This window comes from Lutra lutra, chromosome 8 (genome assembly GCF_902655055.1).
Source record: "Lutra lutra chromosome 8, mLutLut1.2, whole genome shotgun sequence".
NCBI lineage: Eukaryota > Metazoa > Chordata > Mammalia > Carnivora > Mustelidae > Lutra > Lutra lutra.
Window position 1 is genome coordinate 45,954,235 of NC_062285.1, and position 15,198 is coordinate 45,969,432.

At 33.6% G+C, this 15,198-nt stretch overlaps 1 protein-coding gene across 5 annotated transcripts in view; it reads right to left on the reverse strand.

The window, feature by feature from the left end:
- Positions 1–6,726: 6,726 nt before the first annotated feature.
- USP15 (ubiquitin specific peptidase 15) overlaps positions 6,727–15,198 on the reverse strand; it is a 121,160-nt gene continuing 112,688 nt past the window's right edge. For all 5 annotated transcript variants that reach the window (XM_047740452.1, XM_047740451.1, XM_047740453.1 and 2 more), the window contains 3 exons: positions 13,578–13,681; positions 11,749–11,837; positions 6,727–8,715 (listed from right to left, as the gene is read on the reverse strand). In XM_047740452.1, the coding sequence (XP_047596408.1) occupies positions 8,533–8,715; positions 11,749–11,837; positions 13,578–13,681 (376 nt within the window). In that variant the 3' untranslated portion in view covers positions 6,727–8,532. The remainder of the gene's footprint in view (positions 8,716–11,748; positions 11,838–13,577; positions 13,682–15,198) is intronic.

Below are 15,198 nucleotides of genomic sequence, written 5' to 3' on the forward strand. Positions count from 1 at the left end.
AAACTTTTCCCTCAAGCACCAATTTTGGTAGACCAACTGTTACCCTACTCTTTGCTCTCTTGCTAAAGAAAGCACAGTATCCTTGAGAATGAATGATAAAGAGAGAACAGTCATTCTCACATGTGGGTACTTTACTAGTAATAATACTGCTACATTCTTCATTAAGATCAAGATAGTTTAAACCTCATGGTTCTGAAAGGTAGGTAATACAGAGTCAGAAGTGGGTGGCTCAGGTAGATGGGGAGTTTGGTTTCCTCACAAACAATTATTAATAGCTCTCCACCACAAGTAAACTGCTTTCTGTGAAAAATCGTGTGCTCGCTAAGCAAATAAGCAGTTTAAAAATCTCACACTTCCTTCTAATCAGACCCCAAGCTCTCCTAGATGGAAATTCCTCAGCTGTTCTAGGTTAAAACTAAGGAAGTTGGAGTCAGAGGGGCAACATGACTTGCAAGAAGATGGTAGGCCTAGAATTCAAGTGGTTTAACTCCCAAGTCTATGCTCCAAACCACTCTTCTCCTAATGGAGGGGTTAGAAGAGAACTTTGAGTTGGGAGAGGAATAGAATCTTTTATTTTTACTTTTATAAAATGGTGATCACTCTGGCAAATAGAGAATGAACTGGAATAAGAAGAGACTAGTGGGGGCACCTGGGTGGCTCAGTGGTTAAGCCTCTGCCTTCAGCTCAGGTCATGATCTCAGGGTCCTGGGATCGAGTCCCACATCGGGCTCTCTGCTCTGCAGGGAGCCTGCTTCCTCTCTCTCTCTGCCTGCCTCTCCACCCACTTGTGATCTCTCTCTGTCAAATAAATAAAATCTTAAAAAAAAAAAAAAAAAAAAAAGAAGAGACTAGTGGCCAGGAGACACAATCCTGGTGAGTGGATCTGCTACATTGCAGTCTGCCATGACATGTAGAGTTATTTAATACTCGTTAAATTCAAATACTTATAATTGTTACTAAATATATCCAAACATAATAAAAGCTATAATAACCTCTGGAGTTTGAACTATTATCTTTGACTCAAATATAGACAATGATTAATGAAGTTAGTGGGAAAAAACCCAACAAAATCCATGTCCACCAAAGGCAGAGAAAGAGTTCTCTGGGGTGCCTGGGTGGCTCAGGCAGTTAAGCGTCTGACTCTTGACTTCCACTCAGGTCATGATCTCAGGGTTCTGAGATCAAGCCCTGTGTTGGGCTCCCCACTGGGCCTGGAGCCTGCTTAAGATTCTCTCTTTCCCTCTGCCCCTCCCCACTCTAAAAAATAAAAAGTTAATATAAAAGCTATGAGGTTACAATCAAGAATAGCTTTAAGGGCGCCTGGGTGGCTCAGTGGGTTAAGCTGCTGCCTTTGGCTCAGGTCATGATCTCAGGGTCCTGGGATCGAGTCCCGCATCGGGCTCTCTGCTCAGCAAGAAGCCTGCTTCCCTCTCTCTCTCTCTCTGCCTGCCTCTCTGTCTACTTGTGATCTCTCTCTGTCAAATAAATAAATAAAATCTTAAAAAAAAAAAAAAAAGAATAGCTTTAAAAATCGTATTTGTTAGTATGCAACTGGATTCTAGTATCCATGATGAAATTTTAATTCCCAAGCGTACCATCACAATAATACTTCTGCTCTTTTACAGGAGCTAGGACGAAGATTAAAAACAAATGAAAAAAAAATTAATTTGGCCCAGCCTACTAGTTATTCTTTTGCTAAAAATATGTAATTCAACAATAATTCCAAAAGCTGAATGTGAGCCCTCCATTTAAGAGTTCTTTTATGATAAATGATACAACATTCTAGGTGTCCATGGTAGAAAACACTCTTATTTTGCAAAACCTCAAAGTTTACACCTATGTGTCTATTACCTCCCTTGCAAGAAACTGGTATCATTTTATGGTTCAGAAAACTGAAAATCGGAAGCTAATGATTTTAGAGTTAGCTGTGGGGAAATATTTTTAAATATAGAATGTTCCTTACCATACCTCACTGTCTCCCAACAAATATACTACCTGAGTATCTGTAACTACTGATGTTCACTGTTTGAATCTGCAGTTTTACCTCAACTTACACATAGACACATGGCTCAAAACTGAATTTAATTCTGAGTTCTTTAAATTGAAGAGTTTATCTTACTAAAGTCACTCAATATTTAAAAGTTATACAGGAATCCTTCCTCAAATTAAAAAATATGTACTATAGTTTTTCCATATTTAAAATTTTTCTCATTTTTTGCAATTGAGGGCAAGTCTAAAATAATTCTTATTTGTTTCAGGACACTGGTAATTCACTACTTCACATAATGGAAGATGGTTTTCACTATAAAGAAAATGAAATACTTTCACTTGTTTATAGGGAGAATTCAATATCAGAAGAAAGCAGGCTAGAAGAAACAGTGAAGGCACACATGGAAGGCCATATATGAGATACTTTAATACATAAGTCTAAATTATCTGAATCATATCTAAGAATCAATGAACTTCTGATGCTCTTTTACAAAGTTTAAAAGAAAAGCAAATACTGTAATAAAAGTTTAATGAGAGACGTGAGATGTTACAAAGTTTAAAAATCCTGAAAGATTTTAACTAAGAATTTTAAAAAAGGTGATAGTTAAGCTTTTATTTTAGTTTTAGAGATTTTATTTATTTATTTCACAGAGAGAAAGAGAGAGATCACAAGTAGGCAGAGAGGCAGGCAGAGAGAGAGAGGGGTAAGCAGGCTCCCCGCCAAGAAGAGAGCCCAATGTGGGGCTCGATCTCAAGACCCCAAGATCATGACCCGAGCCGAAGGCAAAGGCCTAACCCACTGAGCTACCCAGGCGCCCTGATAGTTAAGCTTTTTTTTTTTTTAATAAAGATTTTATTTATTTATTTGACAAAGATCACAGGTAGGCAGAGAGGCAGGCAGAGAGAGAGGAAGGGAAGCAGGCTCCCTGCTGAGCAGAGAGCCAGATGCGGGGCTCGATCCCAGGACCCCGTGATCATGACCTGAGCCGAAGGCAGAGGCTTTAACCCACTGAGCCACCCAGGTGTCCCGAGAGTTAAGCTTTTAAGCAAGTTTGGGAAATTATAAGAATGTGTCATTATTGAGAAAAAGGTAAGAATACACATTATGGGAAAAGACTGTTGGGATGATTCCATATTTATTGTTTTACTTTTATGTACGTAGATTTAACTCCAACTAGCAATGGACTTGAAGGTCACAGCAAATGAAACTATTTTTTGTTTCACCAAACTATATAGAACAAGCTGCAAGTTCCTGATGTGAGGAAATTTTGAGCAAAATGAGCACCACCATCAACCATGATTTTCTACAGTAGAACATAGTTGATTACCAAAACAGTTTAAACATTTAAAATATTTGATTTTGTGCATACTGGAAGATACTGAAAATATTTATTCTTACAGGATTTCCATTTAAAAGAACAATTACAGAAGAGCTGTATATTTAGCTGCTTTGTACAATCACATCCAACAGACATTTCTAGAAAAAAATATTACACCAAAATCTATTTGATTCACTTGCTCCCTGTCCTCTGAGACTCTAGACTCTATTATGTCAACTCTTGATTTTCTTAAATGGTTTATCTACTTTCTAGATTCCCTTAATAACGTAGAGTCTCTCTTTCATTACCCTGGCAATTTCCGCACTCTCAAAAGGCAGAGACGGGATACAATTAGACCATGGTATGATGTGGGGTGAGTATGTTTCCCAATGTATTTATTTGCCAAAAATAATTTTTGTACTGCCTGTTTTATGTTACCTACTAAAAAATTCTTTACTCCATTACTGCAAATAAGTCTTGATCAATATTTGAATTTTACTATGTACATTTTAACTTCCCAATTATATTTAAAAACCTACTTTATGTAGCTTATAACAATTTGAGTATGTATTTTTTAAATGAAAGTTTTGTTGTCTGGACTATTTGGGATTTTTTTTTGTTTAATATATAGTAAATATAAATTAAACATATGAAAAATACACATATCTAACTGAAATGTTCCACAATCTAAAATGCTTATAAGATTATATATATATATATATATAAATATATATATATATATACATATATATATATTTCTCATTGCAAAAAATCTGATAACAAAACAATGTAGTACAGCTCTGCAACTTCATATGTAAGTCAAGAAGGATATCCATATATTCTCCTTTCACCTCTATCTTTTAGTGCTTTTGAGTGTCATTAAAAGAATTATTTGGGAATTATCAACGTAATTATATTTTCGAGAAGTGATTTCAAAGAAAAACAGAAATTTTATTTTATCATAAAATAAAAAATACAATTAACTAGGCTCAGTGGGTTAAAGCCTCTGCCTTCAGCTCAGGTCATGATCCCAGGTCCTGGGATCGAGCCCTGTGTCACGCTCTCTGCTCGGCGGGGAGCCTGCTTCCCTTCCTCTCTCTCTCTGCCTACTTGTGATCTCTGTCTGTCAAATAAATAAATAAAAATCTTTAAAAATAAAAAATAAGTTAAAAAAATAAAGTAAAAAATACAAAGAAAGATTTCCACTATTCTTCTTTGGCTCCAGAAATGAAATTATTTTCTGAGATTTTAGAGGATTTCTGGTTCTTTGCCCTAACAATCAAGAATTTTCCACATTTGTATCTTAAAAACTAACTTAAAGAGAATGTGCTAATCTATACTGCACAAGCAAAGATCAGGAGCATACCAAGAAGGGAGGATGGGAAGTAGGCAGTAATGAAATGTATTGTCAATAAAAAACATAAACATAGGGGTGCCTGGGTGGCTCAGTCAGTTGAGCAGCTGACTCTTGATTTTGGCTCATGTCAGGGTTGTGAGATGGAGCACCTACTGGGATCCACACTCAATAGGGAGTCTGCTTTGGGATTCTCCCTCCCGTGTCCTCCCCCCAAGTTTTTCCTAAAATTAAAAAAAAAAAAAAAAATTAAAAAACTGACCAAAAGTTGGCCTGCTTTTTATTTTCACCATGCACCAATAATAGTGTCAATTCCTCTTTGGGGTGAAAGATTCTAATCTGCACACACCCCATCCTCTGCCCCTTTGGTAAGCCAATGAAAGAGACTCACCTCATCTTTTCTTACAGTCTCCTGGCTTATTTCTTTTTTTCTTTCTTTCTTTTTTTTTTTTAAAGATTTTATTTATTTGACAGACAGAGATCACAAGTAGGCAGAGAGGCAGGCAGAGAGAGTGGGGGAAGCAGGCTCCTTGCTGAGCAGAGAGCCAGATGCGGGGCTCGATCCCAGGGCTCAGGGATCATGACCCAAGCTGAAGGCAGAGGCTTTAACCCACTGAGACACACAGGTGCCCCTCCTGGCTTATTTCTTATAAAATGTCCTTACCTCAGGGAGATTAGTTGATGAGAAAGTGTTGTCCTTAAATTCTGTCCTTGTACAGAATCAATCAGTAGTTATTGATTTTCTTCATGCCAAATCAAAGGTTTGTATGGTTTTATAGTGAGTTGCCAGGAAAGCAAGGATAAATATAGGACTGCTAAAAAGAACAGACTGTAAGAGGAAAGCAAGATCTTTAAACAAAGTATCAAGCTATAGCTATTGCAGAGATTAATTAAAACTAAATTATATGTGAAGAAAAAAGTCCTGAAAATTAGGGATGCATTTGTGGAAATGTAAAGAAGGGCATACTTGAGTTAGATAAACAAGGAAAAAAGTGCTTTATTAAATTTAAATCAGTAATGAGTATACTACATAGTTTACAAAGCACCTTTCCATAAAATACATGATCTCATTTGAGATCTCAAAAATCCTGTGAGGCTGACATTATAAAAAAAGTGGGAGGGAGTATACAGAACTGAGAATAGAATATTGGCTCCACCACATAGTAATTATGTGAACTTGGGAATAGTAACTGCTTTGTACCATGGTTTCTCCAAATGAAAAACAGTGATGATGAATGTCTCTACCTCATAGCTACTATGGGATTAAATAAGATACTACATATAGCACTTTAATATACTACCTGGTCCATTTTAAGTGCTCAATAATGCTATTATTATTATAATTTTATAGGTGAAGAAACATACTGGGTAGATTAAATTCAAAGTCATCTGACTACTAAGTAGAAAAGCTAACAGTGGAATTCTACTGGCTACATTCCTACCACCCTTATTATTAGAATTAGATATTAGAATATCTACTTAGATATTATTATGAATATCTACTTTTAATTAGAGTATGGATTAACCTTTTGCACTATTTTTATTTATTTATTTATTTGCAGCTGACAATGTCATTTGAGTTTGACAAATTCAATGGTATTATTAACATCATTTTCTATTTTAAAAACACTTCTTTTGGTGGGAATAAAAGTTAATCAAAGGCATTGAAAAGAAATGCGTCTCCATGGACAACTAGGGTGGAGACTTCAATCCGGGGCTGGAAAAAGTTAATTTTGGTTTTTCTGTAAACCTCAGAAAAATGAAAAGTCTATTAGGTGGTAGACAGCAGAAAGACTGCAAGCTCTGTGAGTGGAAGGATGCTTGTTTATGGCTCTATCTTAAGACTACAGAACAGGATTAGTAGGTGCATAAATAAATGTTTAATGAATATTTAAATTAAAAATCAACTTTGAAACACATCCTTAAGAGGATCTGCTTTACTCTGACATGCTTTCTTTTCTATCTTTAATTATACAATAACTAAAAACTCTATCATATAGTCACCCACCCATAAAAATAGGGGGTTTTTATCAAAAGATTCAGAGTAAGAAATAAAAGACTAAATAAGGCCTTAAATAGCTTTATTGAAATCTGTATAAATAAACATGCACATTTCAAATGTAAACTCAAGTGAACTCAAGTGCAGACAAAATTTTAACCTCTGTCATGCAGGAGGTTAGTTTACATTAAAAAAAAAAAAAAGAAGAAGAAAAGCAAGAAAAGAAAGGAAAAGAAAAGAAAAGAAAAAAAAAAAAAAAAAAAAAAACCCAAAGCAGCTTTTAAAATACCAGGATGAAAAACCAGCTTTAATATCAAGGTATAAAGCAAAGCCATGATCAACATACCTCATTTATCCTGGTCAAATGCATCTTTTTTTTAAACTTTTAAATGCTAACATAAATAAATAATTTACCAAAATGTGCACTCACAGAGTGAACTTTTATTTACAATACACAATTTATAATCTATTGTATTTGATTAGTTCAAGTGAAGAACATTATACTTTTTGCTTTAATAACAGTGGGACACAAAGCAATTTCTCAGGTAGTCGATATGTGAAATGTGCCCCAGCATTTAGATTTTCTATTAAAGGCAGTATTGTATGCCAATCGACAATACATTCTTTCAACTAGATTAAAGGGAAAAAGCAGCAAATGAAAAATGTTTCAAATGTTCACACGTATTTTTGGCATCCTGGATCCTTGAATGTGGTGAACTTAAATCAAATTCAAGGTTTATATGCTTTAAATACTATACAGGTTCTGACTCTAGAACATGCAATGCCAATTTTTTTATAACAAGTTACCTTCTGAGAAAAGCTGTAAGGCTATGGTGAATTCCATCAGGAACACACAAAGAAAGTTAACAGACCTACCTTTAAAGCCAATTGTCCATTAATGATTTAAAGGCCAGTATATGAAAAAAATTTCTCATCTAAGCTTGATGTAGTTATTACTATGGATACAGAATATTCTTAAGTCTGTCCTTCTATTACAATAATTGGAAGATCTAAAAGTTGCCAAATTACCAAAAAATGGGGTAGAGAAAAACAGACAGCAAAAATTTTAATTTTGGAACACACCAGATTAAAGATATGCATTTTAAAGCAAGTCAAAAATTTTTTGAGTATCTAAGGAATAGATCCGAATAGCAGTAAAAAAATACTTACATTTAACTGAAAAATGATTTTAGATGGAGTGTGAAATCTAGAACCTGTTTCCACAGCAGCAGTAAGATGAACATAATAATCTGGATTTTTAGTGATACTACAAAAGAAAATAACTTTTCCAAGATTGTTTCTTATATCATGATTTGGTTTTTTAATAGGCCCATGTAGATTACCAGGGATAGATTTGAAAATTTGGTTTTCCAAGAATACTACTGCAGTATTTATGCCACATTGATACCGCAGCTAAATATTATAGTAATATATGTGGCAGCCTAATGCACATGAACTAGATTATCCAAAAACTAAGTTCAGCCATAGTTTTCTTGCAGTATTATTAGAGCAAAATAAATGACCAACATCCACAAATTTAACATTTGTCATCAATTAACTCACATCCAAAAAATTAAAGAAAACGTAATTCATCAAAACAGCAGCAAACTTAAAAGGGATTTATTTGTGATTTCCTATATATATTTAGCTTGTAATTACAAGACTGTAAATGTATTAAGAGACAATTTCTGTTAAAGTTTTCATTGTGTTTCACTTCAAGTACTGCACAAGTTAAAATCTGATAAAGGATTTACATTCGGTTATCTGAAACTCCCCATCTCAGACTTTTGTTTAATGTGGTGGGTAACTTCATCATTTCAATAGATACCACCAGCAGGAAAGTCTCTCTTTTATGGCTTCTAGGACTTTCATTAGTTAGTGTGCATACAGTTTTCGTTTTCTATATCATTGTCATTATCATTGCTATCTTCATCACTTTCTAATGGGATGCCTGTGGCAGCTGAAGCACCTTTAGTTTCTCGGTCAAGAGGAAAAAAGCCAGTTCCACTGAAAGTGTCTTGTCTCTGGTAGAAAAGTACATATGCCGCTTTGGACTGTTGAAACAAATAAAGCATGTTAAAATCGTCATGATTCTCAAAGATCACATTAAGTATACTACGTATTTTTCAGCTGGTAATCCATTTTGGTCACAGAGCATAAATCAAACAGAAAAATCACACATGGTCAAAAGGAAGTTACTAAAATTGGTTTAAATATAAGATGCCATCTATATATATAAAGGAGGAATAGTCACCAGAATTAACATTTTTTTTATTCTCTATTACATTGGTTGAACAGATAAGTAAATGCAACTATTTCATAGATTGACCTAGTTACTCTAACATGAAACAATTCTATGCTTCTTCCCTCCCATCTCTAAGGAAAAGGTAAGCTTCTTTCTAACACTAATCACTCTAAGTTTGCTTTAGAGTCCAGCTTTTCCTACTGTTAAGGATATTGCTCCATTCATCATCACTACATATCTTTAGTAAGTTCTTTATCTACTGGAATTCTTGGCATAACAAATACTCAAGTCTTTTCCCATCCTAAATCCCTCTTCATTCTACTGCCTTCTTCTAGTTGGCAGGCTGGCAGATAGAGCTGTCGAATATTCATTTTTCACTCTCGTGCACACTTCTCAATTCAGTATGATCTGTTGCCTCAATCATTCTAATGAAATGCCTTTCACTAGAGGCATTAATCAACTATAGACAAATTAAATGGGTGCTTTTTAAAGTCCTTTTAGTCAATCTCTCTAGTAAAGCATTTAATGCTTTACTCCTCCTCTTTCCGGCATCAAATAATTTTTGGCATTTATGACACTATTTTTTCTTAGATCTTCTGTCTCCATGGTTGTTTCTTTTTTTGTGTTCTCATTAAGTCCTAACCTTAAAAAAAAAATCATGTTCTGTCCTCTGCCCACCACTCTTTCTCAATCTGTATCTTCTCACGAGGTAACTTATTCAAACCTATGGCTTCAACTGCTACCTAAGACCAATAATGCAAATTTATAACTTAAACTAGCTCTCACTTCTGAACTCTAGTCCTGTTAGTCCCACTTTCTAGTGGAAAATTCCGCAAAGCTATCATAAAAGTAGCTCAAATTTCAACAGCAAATATTCTTCCTATATTTCCTATCGTGGTAAATGCTGAAGTCATCTTCAACTTCTTCCTCTTTGCATTTCTATGTCTTTATTTATATCCAATCTTGATCAAGTTCTAATAATTCTATTAAGGAACTATCTTATAAATCTATTTCCGCCTTGTCTATACATTATATCACAACCTTAAATTTAGAAGCTTGTATTGCAGAAAGGACACCCTTCTTTTAGCTGGAGGCTGTAATGGTCTGTTTCTTTTCTCAGTGCCTTCCAAATTTAATACTGGTCTACTGCTTAATAATCACCCATGCTTCTCACAGTCTTTAAGAAAAGCTCTAAACCCTGAAGAATATCATCCTTTTTGATCTAATTTTAAGTTTAAGTTTAGCCTAATTTCTGCCCCATATTCCTAACGAGTATGTCCTTTCAATAATACCAAATTATTTGCTGTTTTCCTAAATGTCATGTTCTGTCATGCCTCCTTGCTTTTGTAGGTATTGTTTTTCTGCTTAGAACACCTTTACTTCTTTTGTTTAATTTACTTCCATTTGTAAAGTTGCAGACTCAGGTCAAATACCACTTTCTCATGCAATCTTCCCTGCACTGGTCCTATCTCTAAACCCTAAATCAATGGATAGATGGCTGTCCTGTTTCCATGCAGTCAAGATGTTTAATAGTACTTATGATTTAACTGTTAATTTACTTCTCTATCATTTCTGGACTTTAAGCCTCTTCAAGTCAGAGATAGCTGTCTTTTAATCTTGTTTAGAATTGAGTACTATATAAAGAAGGTACTCAAATACCTGCTGACTAAATGAAGTATCATCACTGTGGTAATTTCAGGACGTTTTGGTTGGGAGATTTAGAGAGAAGAACACAACTGAAAAGTGATGGTTGAGACCTGAAATTAGGAGTCTAAATATAAACTGGAAATGTAATTAATTTAGGTACATACATATTTAAAAAATATTAGTGTTCAAGTCTCTTTGTTAGGGAGTTAAGTAACAGTACATAATATATATACACACATAGATAAAGATATAAGATATCTGTTAGAGAAACAACTCAGAATTATTTCTTATCTGTTCACGCAACAATGGATTAAAACTATGTCAATAATAGGGCTCAGAAGTTTATTAATTTATTAAACTGGACAATATATGTTGAAGACTTAAGGCATTACAAACTAAAGAAAAAGCTAGTCTCGTCCTTGAAGAATGTAAAATTTAAACTGGGAAATATGAGCTCCATGCTCACAGGAACAAATACTACATTTCTCACTCTTTGTACTATTGTGATCAAACGGTAAAATTTTAGGAATACAAACTTTAATAGAAAAATAGACCCTTGTTAAGCCAAGTCTTCGCTTTCTTCTTAGAATAAACTTGTCATCCCCTCACCAATCAAAATTTGTTAACAAAAATATGCTTTGCTGGGAAGCAAAACAAATGCCAATATTTTGGCTCCATCTGTGACTGAAAAACTGATGCAAATATGAACAGATATTACTTCCTCATTTTTCTACTATTCAGAAAATATCCAAGTAACAGATACTCAAGGTCAATTTAAAAAAATTTCTCTAATTTGTTTCATCCAACCATGTAATTTTGAGTTTAAATGTTTAAGTGTCACAAAGCATAAGACTTTACTTTAAAAATCATAGGTATGGTAATGGAAGGCCCTTAAAGGTTTTTCCTTTTCTATTTTAGTACTCTAAGTAGTCAATGTCCCCATATGTCTGAACTTATTTTCCAAAGGAAAATTTTATTATTTTCATTAGAAAACTCCATTTTTCATGATGAAATTTATGCTCCTTTTAGTAGGCAAATTTGGAGACAAATTTCCACTTAGAGGACAACTTTATATTTCTTTAAATCAGAGAAAGTCTCTCTTAACTATTAGAAACTGCTAAAATACAGATTGTAGTGTTTCATGGGAGGTTTTAAAGTGGCTCTTGTGATTTTCAGGAAATAAAGACATACTTACCACAATCTGGTCTTCAGATGCAGTTGAGACACTACTGTCATCAAAGTAGTACCATTTTCCATCATCTTTATTTTTTGCGAAAGCAGTATCTAATGAAAAAATATAATCACTTCTGTGACTGAAATGATCTATGGTTTCCTGGGGGAACCCGCAAAACTTTACAATCATCTATATAAGGAATACATATTAAAATTACATGACAATCATCTACACAAGACCTAAAGACCTATCTATTACACATTCAACTGATTCCATTGATTACAGGTTTTAATATATTCCCTACAATCCAAATGCCCAAGATAATTTTCAAAGACATTGAAATTTGTGACTTTTTCATCCCAAGGACACACAGAATAGATTTATTATTTTTCAGTTCACAGAATAATACTAATGACAATACATGGGAATTAATATTTATGTAGTGCTTATGGTAGACCAGCTCTAGTGCTATGTACTTTACATGTATTATCTCATAGAGAAGATATTATTATTCCTCTAACTTTAGAAATGGGGAAAGTGAAACATTAAGAGAAGTTTAATATGTAACAGTAAAGCTGGTAAGTGGTTGAGTGAGCATTTAAACCCAGCATTTAAACCCAAGTTATTTAATCGTAATTTAAATTTTGTATGACAAATATTTTTTCAGTACCATCCTATTAACTTGTAGTAGTTTTTACACCAAAATCTTTTTTAGTCTTTAACAAAAATAGGGAGCAAGAAAAAAATAAAGTAATTTATTTGTACAACTTTTAAAGATTTGCTTTATCATTAAAAGTTAAAAATGCCCCCTTTACACATTTCATGCTTTGTCTTAACTATTCAATAACTGAGGAAACAAAGTTGCAAAATGTCTGCAAAATAATTATCTGTCATCATAGTTTCTAAAAAGTGACACTTTACAGGTTATATCTTCTAAATTGTTCTACCCCTCACAAAACAAAATTGTTGCTCTTCTGGGTGGAGCCTATTGTGGGTTGTAAGTTTGTCAGTTGAACTGCAGACCACTGTATCCACAATTAAAAATAAACACTGAATAAAAGACAAGATCTAGCAATAAAATGATTTATAAGAGAAAAACTGAACAAAAAGGCACCTAGAGTTTGCAAACCAAGTGATACCAAAAGAAAAAATATGTCAAATACTGGTAAAAGGAACAATAGAGAAAGAAGAGCTACCATTTTAAACATAAATGCAACTAATAATGTAAAATTATTAGTAGAAATAGATAAATCAACATTTTAATAAGAATCCTGACAAATTCTAAGAAATATAACAAATATCTGAATATAACTGATAAGCTTCAAATATAAGAGAAATATAGAATTCTATGTCTGGACAGGAACTACATATGTTTTTCAGGTACAGAAACATTTAAGAAACAGACCATGTATTAAGGTACATGAACACTTTAATAAACTAAGGATTAATATAACATAGGCAGTATCCCCAACTGTTATGTAATAAAATCAAAATTAAGACAGAAGGAGAGCTTTAAAAAAACCATACATTTGGAAAAGCGTATGATTAAGTGCCCTGGACTAATAAGAAAATCATAAAGGAAATTAAAAATATATACAGAATTAAAAGTAGATGAAAATACTACATTTCAAAGTTAATGGGATAAAGACAAAGCAGTAGAGGGAAATTTATAGCTTTAATTATAAATTATACCCTTCAACAGAGGAGAAAAAAAGTAAAGATCAGGAGTCAGATGCTACTGACCAAGGCAGCCAGGCATCCTACATTTTCCCTTTAATAAATATCTTAAGGAAAAAGTCTGCAGTAATCAAACATCATGATTTTAGCAAAATGGTAAACTGTCAACTTACAGTGTCCTCCTCCCATCCCTCCATAGTGGTTGGAAACAGCAATCAAATTATAGCGACAAGGACCTGCATTTGGATTAATTAGGAATTCTGACATATCCAGGTCACTGTTTAACAAAGAGATCAAGTTAGTTTTATGTTTTCTCTAAGTGTCATGAATTCTATTATCTTCTGTCAATGGTGCTTGACTCTCATTTATATAAAAAAGCTCCCTCACTAAAGAAGTAAGAGTCAAATAACTGTAAAACATATCATATGTATGTGTAAATACATACATATATATAATTTTATATATATATACAGACACACACGTGCACCAAAAATATGCATACACCTCTAAGTTTTGAATATTTTGGCAAAAATTTTCTTAGGGGTTAGGAATTTTAAAATTGTCTACTGACTGCTGTTTATTCAGATTTATGTTTTATGCTAATACATTTAACTCTCTAGTATATAGTAAAAGAGTCATCACCATTTGCCATTGGGACCCTTTTAATTTTCCATATTTCTGAAGTCATTTTTAGTAATTACGTATTTAAGGATTATTCTACATTTTCCTAGTTCTGATGATCTATATACCCCAAGTGGGCAATATTTTTTGAAACGCAACCGTTTGTAATCTGTCATGCATGAAACTGGAAAATGACCATTTTATAACATCATTATTTGTTTTTTTTTTTTTGACTTGCATCATTAAAAAGCAATAATGATTCAAATTCCAAATATATCTCACAGATTCCAGCTTTTCATTACTTCGGTTCTTCTTGCACTTAAACTATCAAAATGCTATATTCTTTTTTTTTTTAATGCTATATTCTTGATAAAACTGATGGCTCATAATTTTGTTAAGGAGAAAATTACCATTTTTTTCTGGTAAAAAACTGCAAAATGTTTTTAATTGTAACTTTACAAACACCAATCAGAATAATCCAAAGAATGTTTTCAATATTACCTCTATTTCTTTCTAATCACACACACCTGCCAATGGCAGCTGTCTACTTGTTAACTGTATCAAACACCTGGTGCACAAATACAAAATATAAAAGAATACTATCAATGTTCTTTTTTTTTTTTTTAATTTTATTTATTTATTTGACAGAGAGAGAGATCACAAGTAGGCAGAGAGGCAGGCAGAGAGAGGAGGAAGCAGGCTCACTGCTGAGCAGAGAGCCCGATGCGGGGCTCGATCCCAGGACCCTGAGATCATGACCTGAGCCGAAGGCAGAGGCTTAACCCACTGAGCCACCCAGGTGCCCCTCAATGTTCTTTTAGTAAAATGGGAGCGTACCAAGTTATTGCTGCAAAATATTACGTGATAAAGTCCTTCCTGGACCATGTGAACAAGAATACACAATTTCATTTTTGTCCTTATGAATTCTCAATTAAATTTAGTGAAAGGTTTAGAAAAAAATAAAGGACTACAAAGATGCTGTCTCCAGACTTTTTACAAAAATGATGTAATACCCTGATCAATGCAATAAACTGAAGTATGACACAAAAGGGATGACTGATTATACTACTGCTATCATCCTTTTCAACAATTACATTATTCTGTTTCACATTCAGTCTTTGTAAAAAAGTGTACTTAGGAATAACTGATGATTAATGATGAAATAAATCCTAG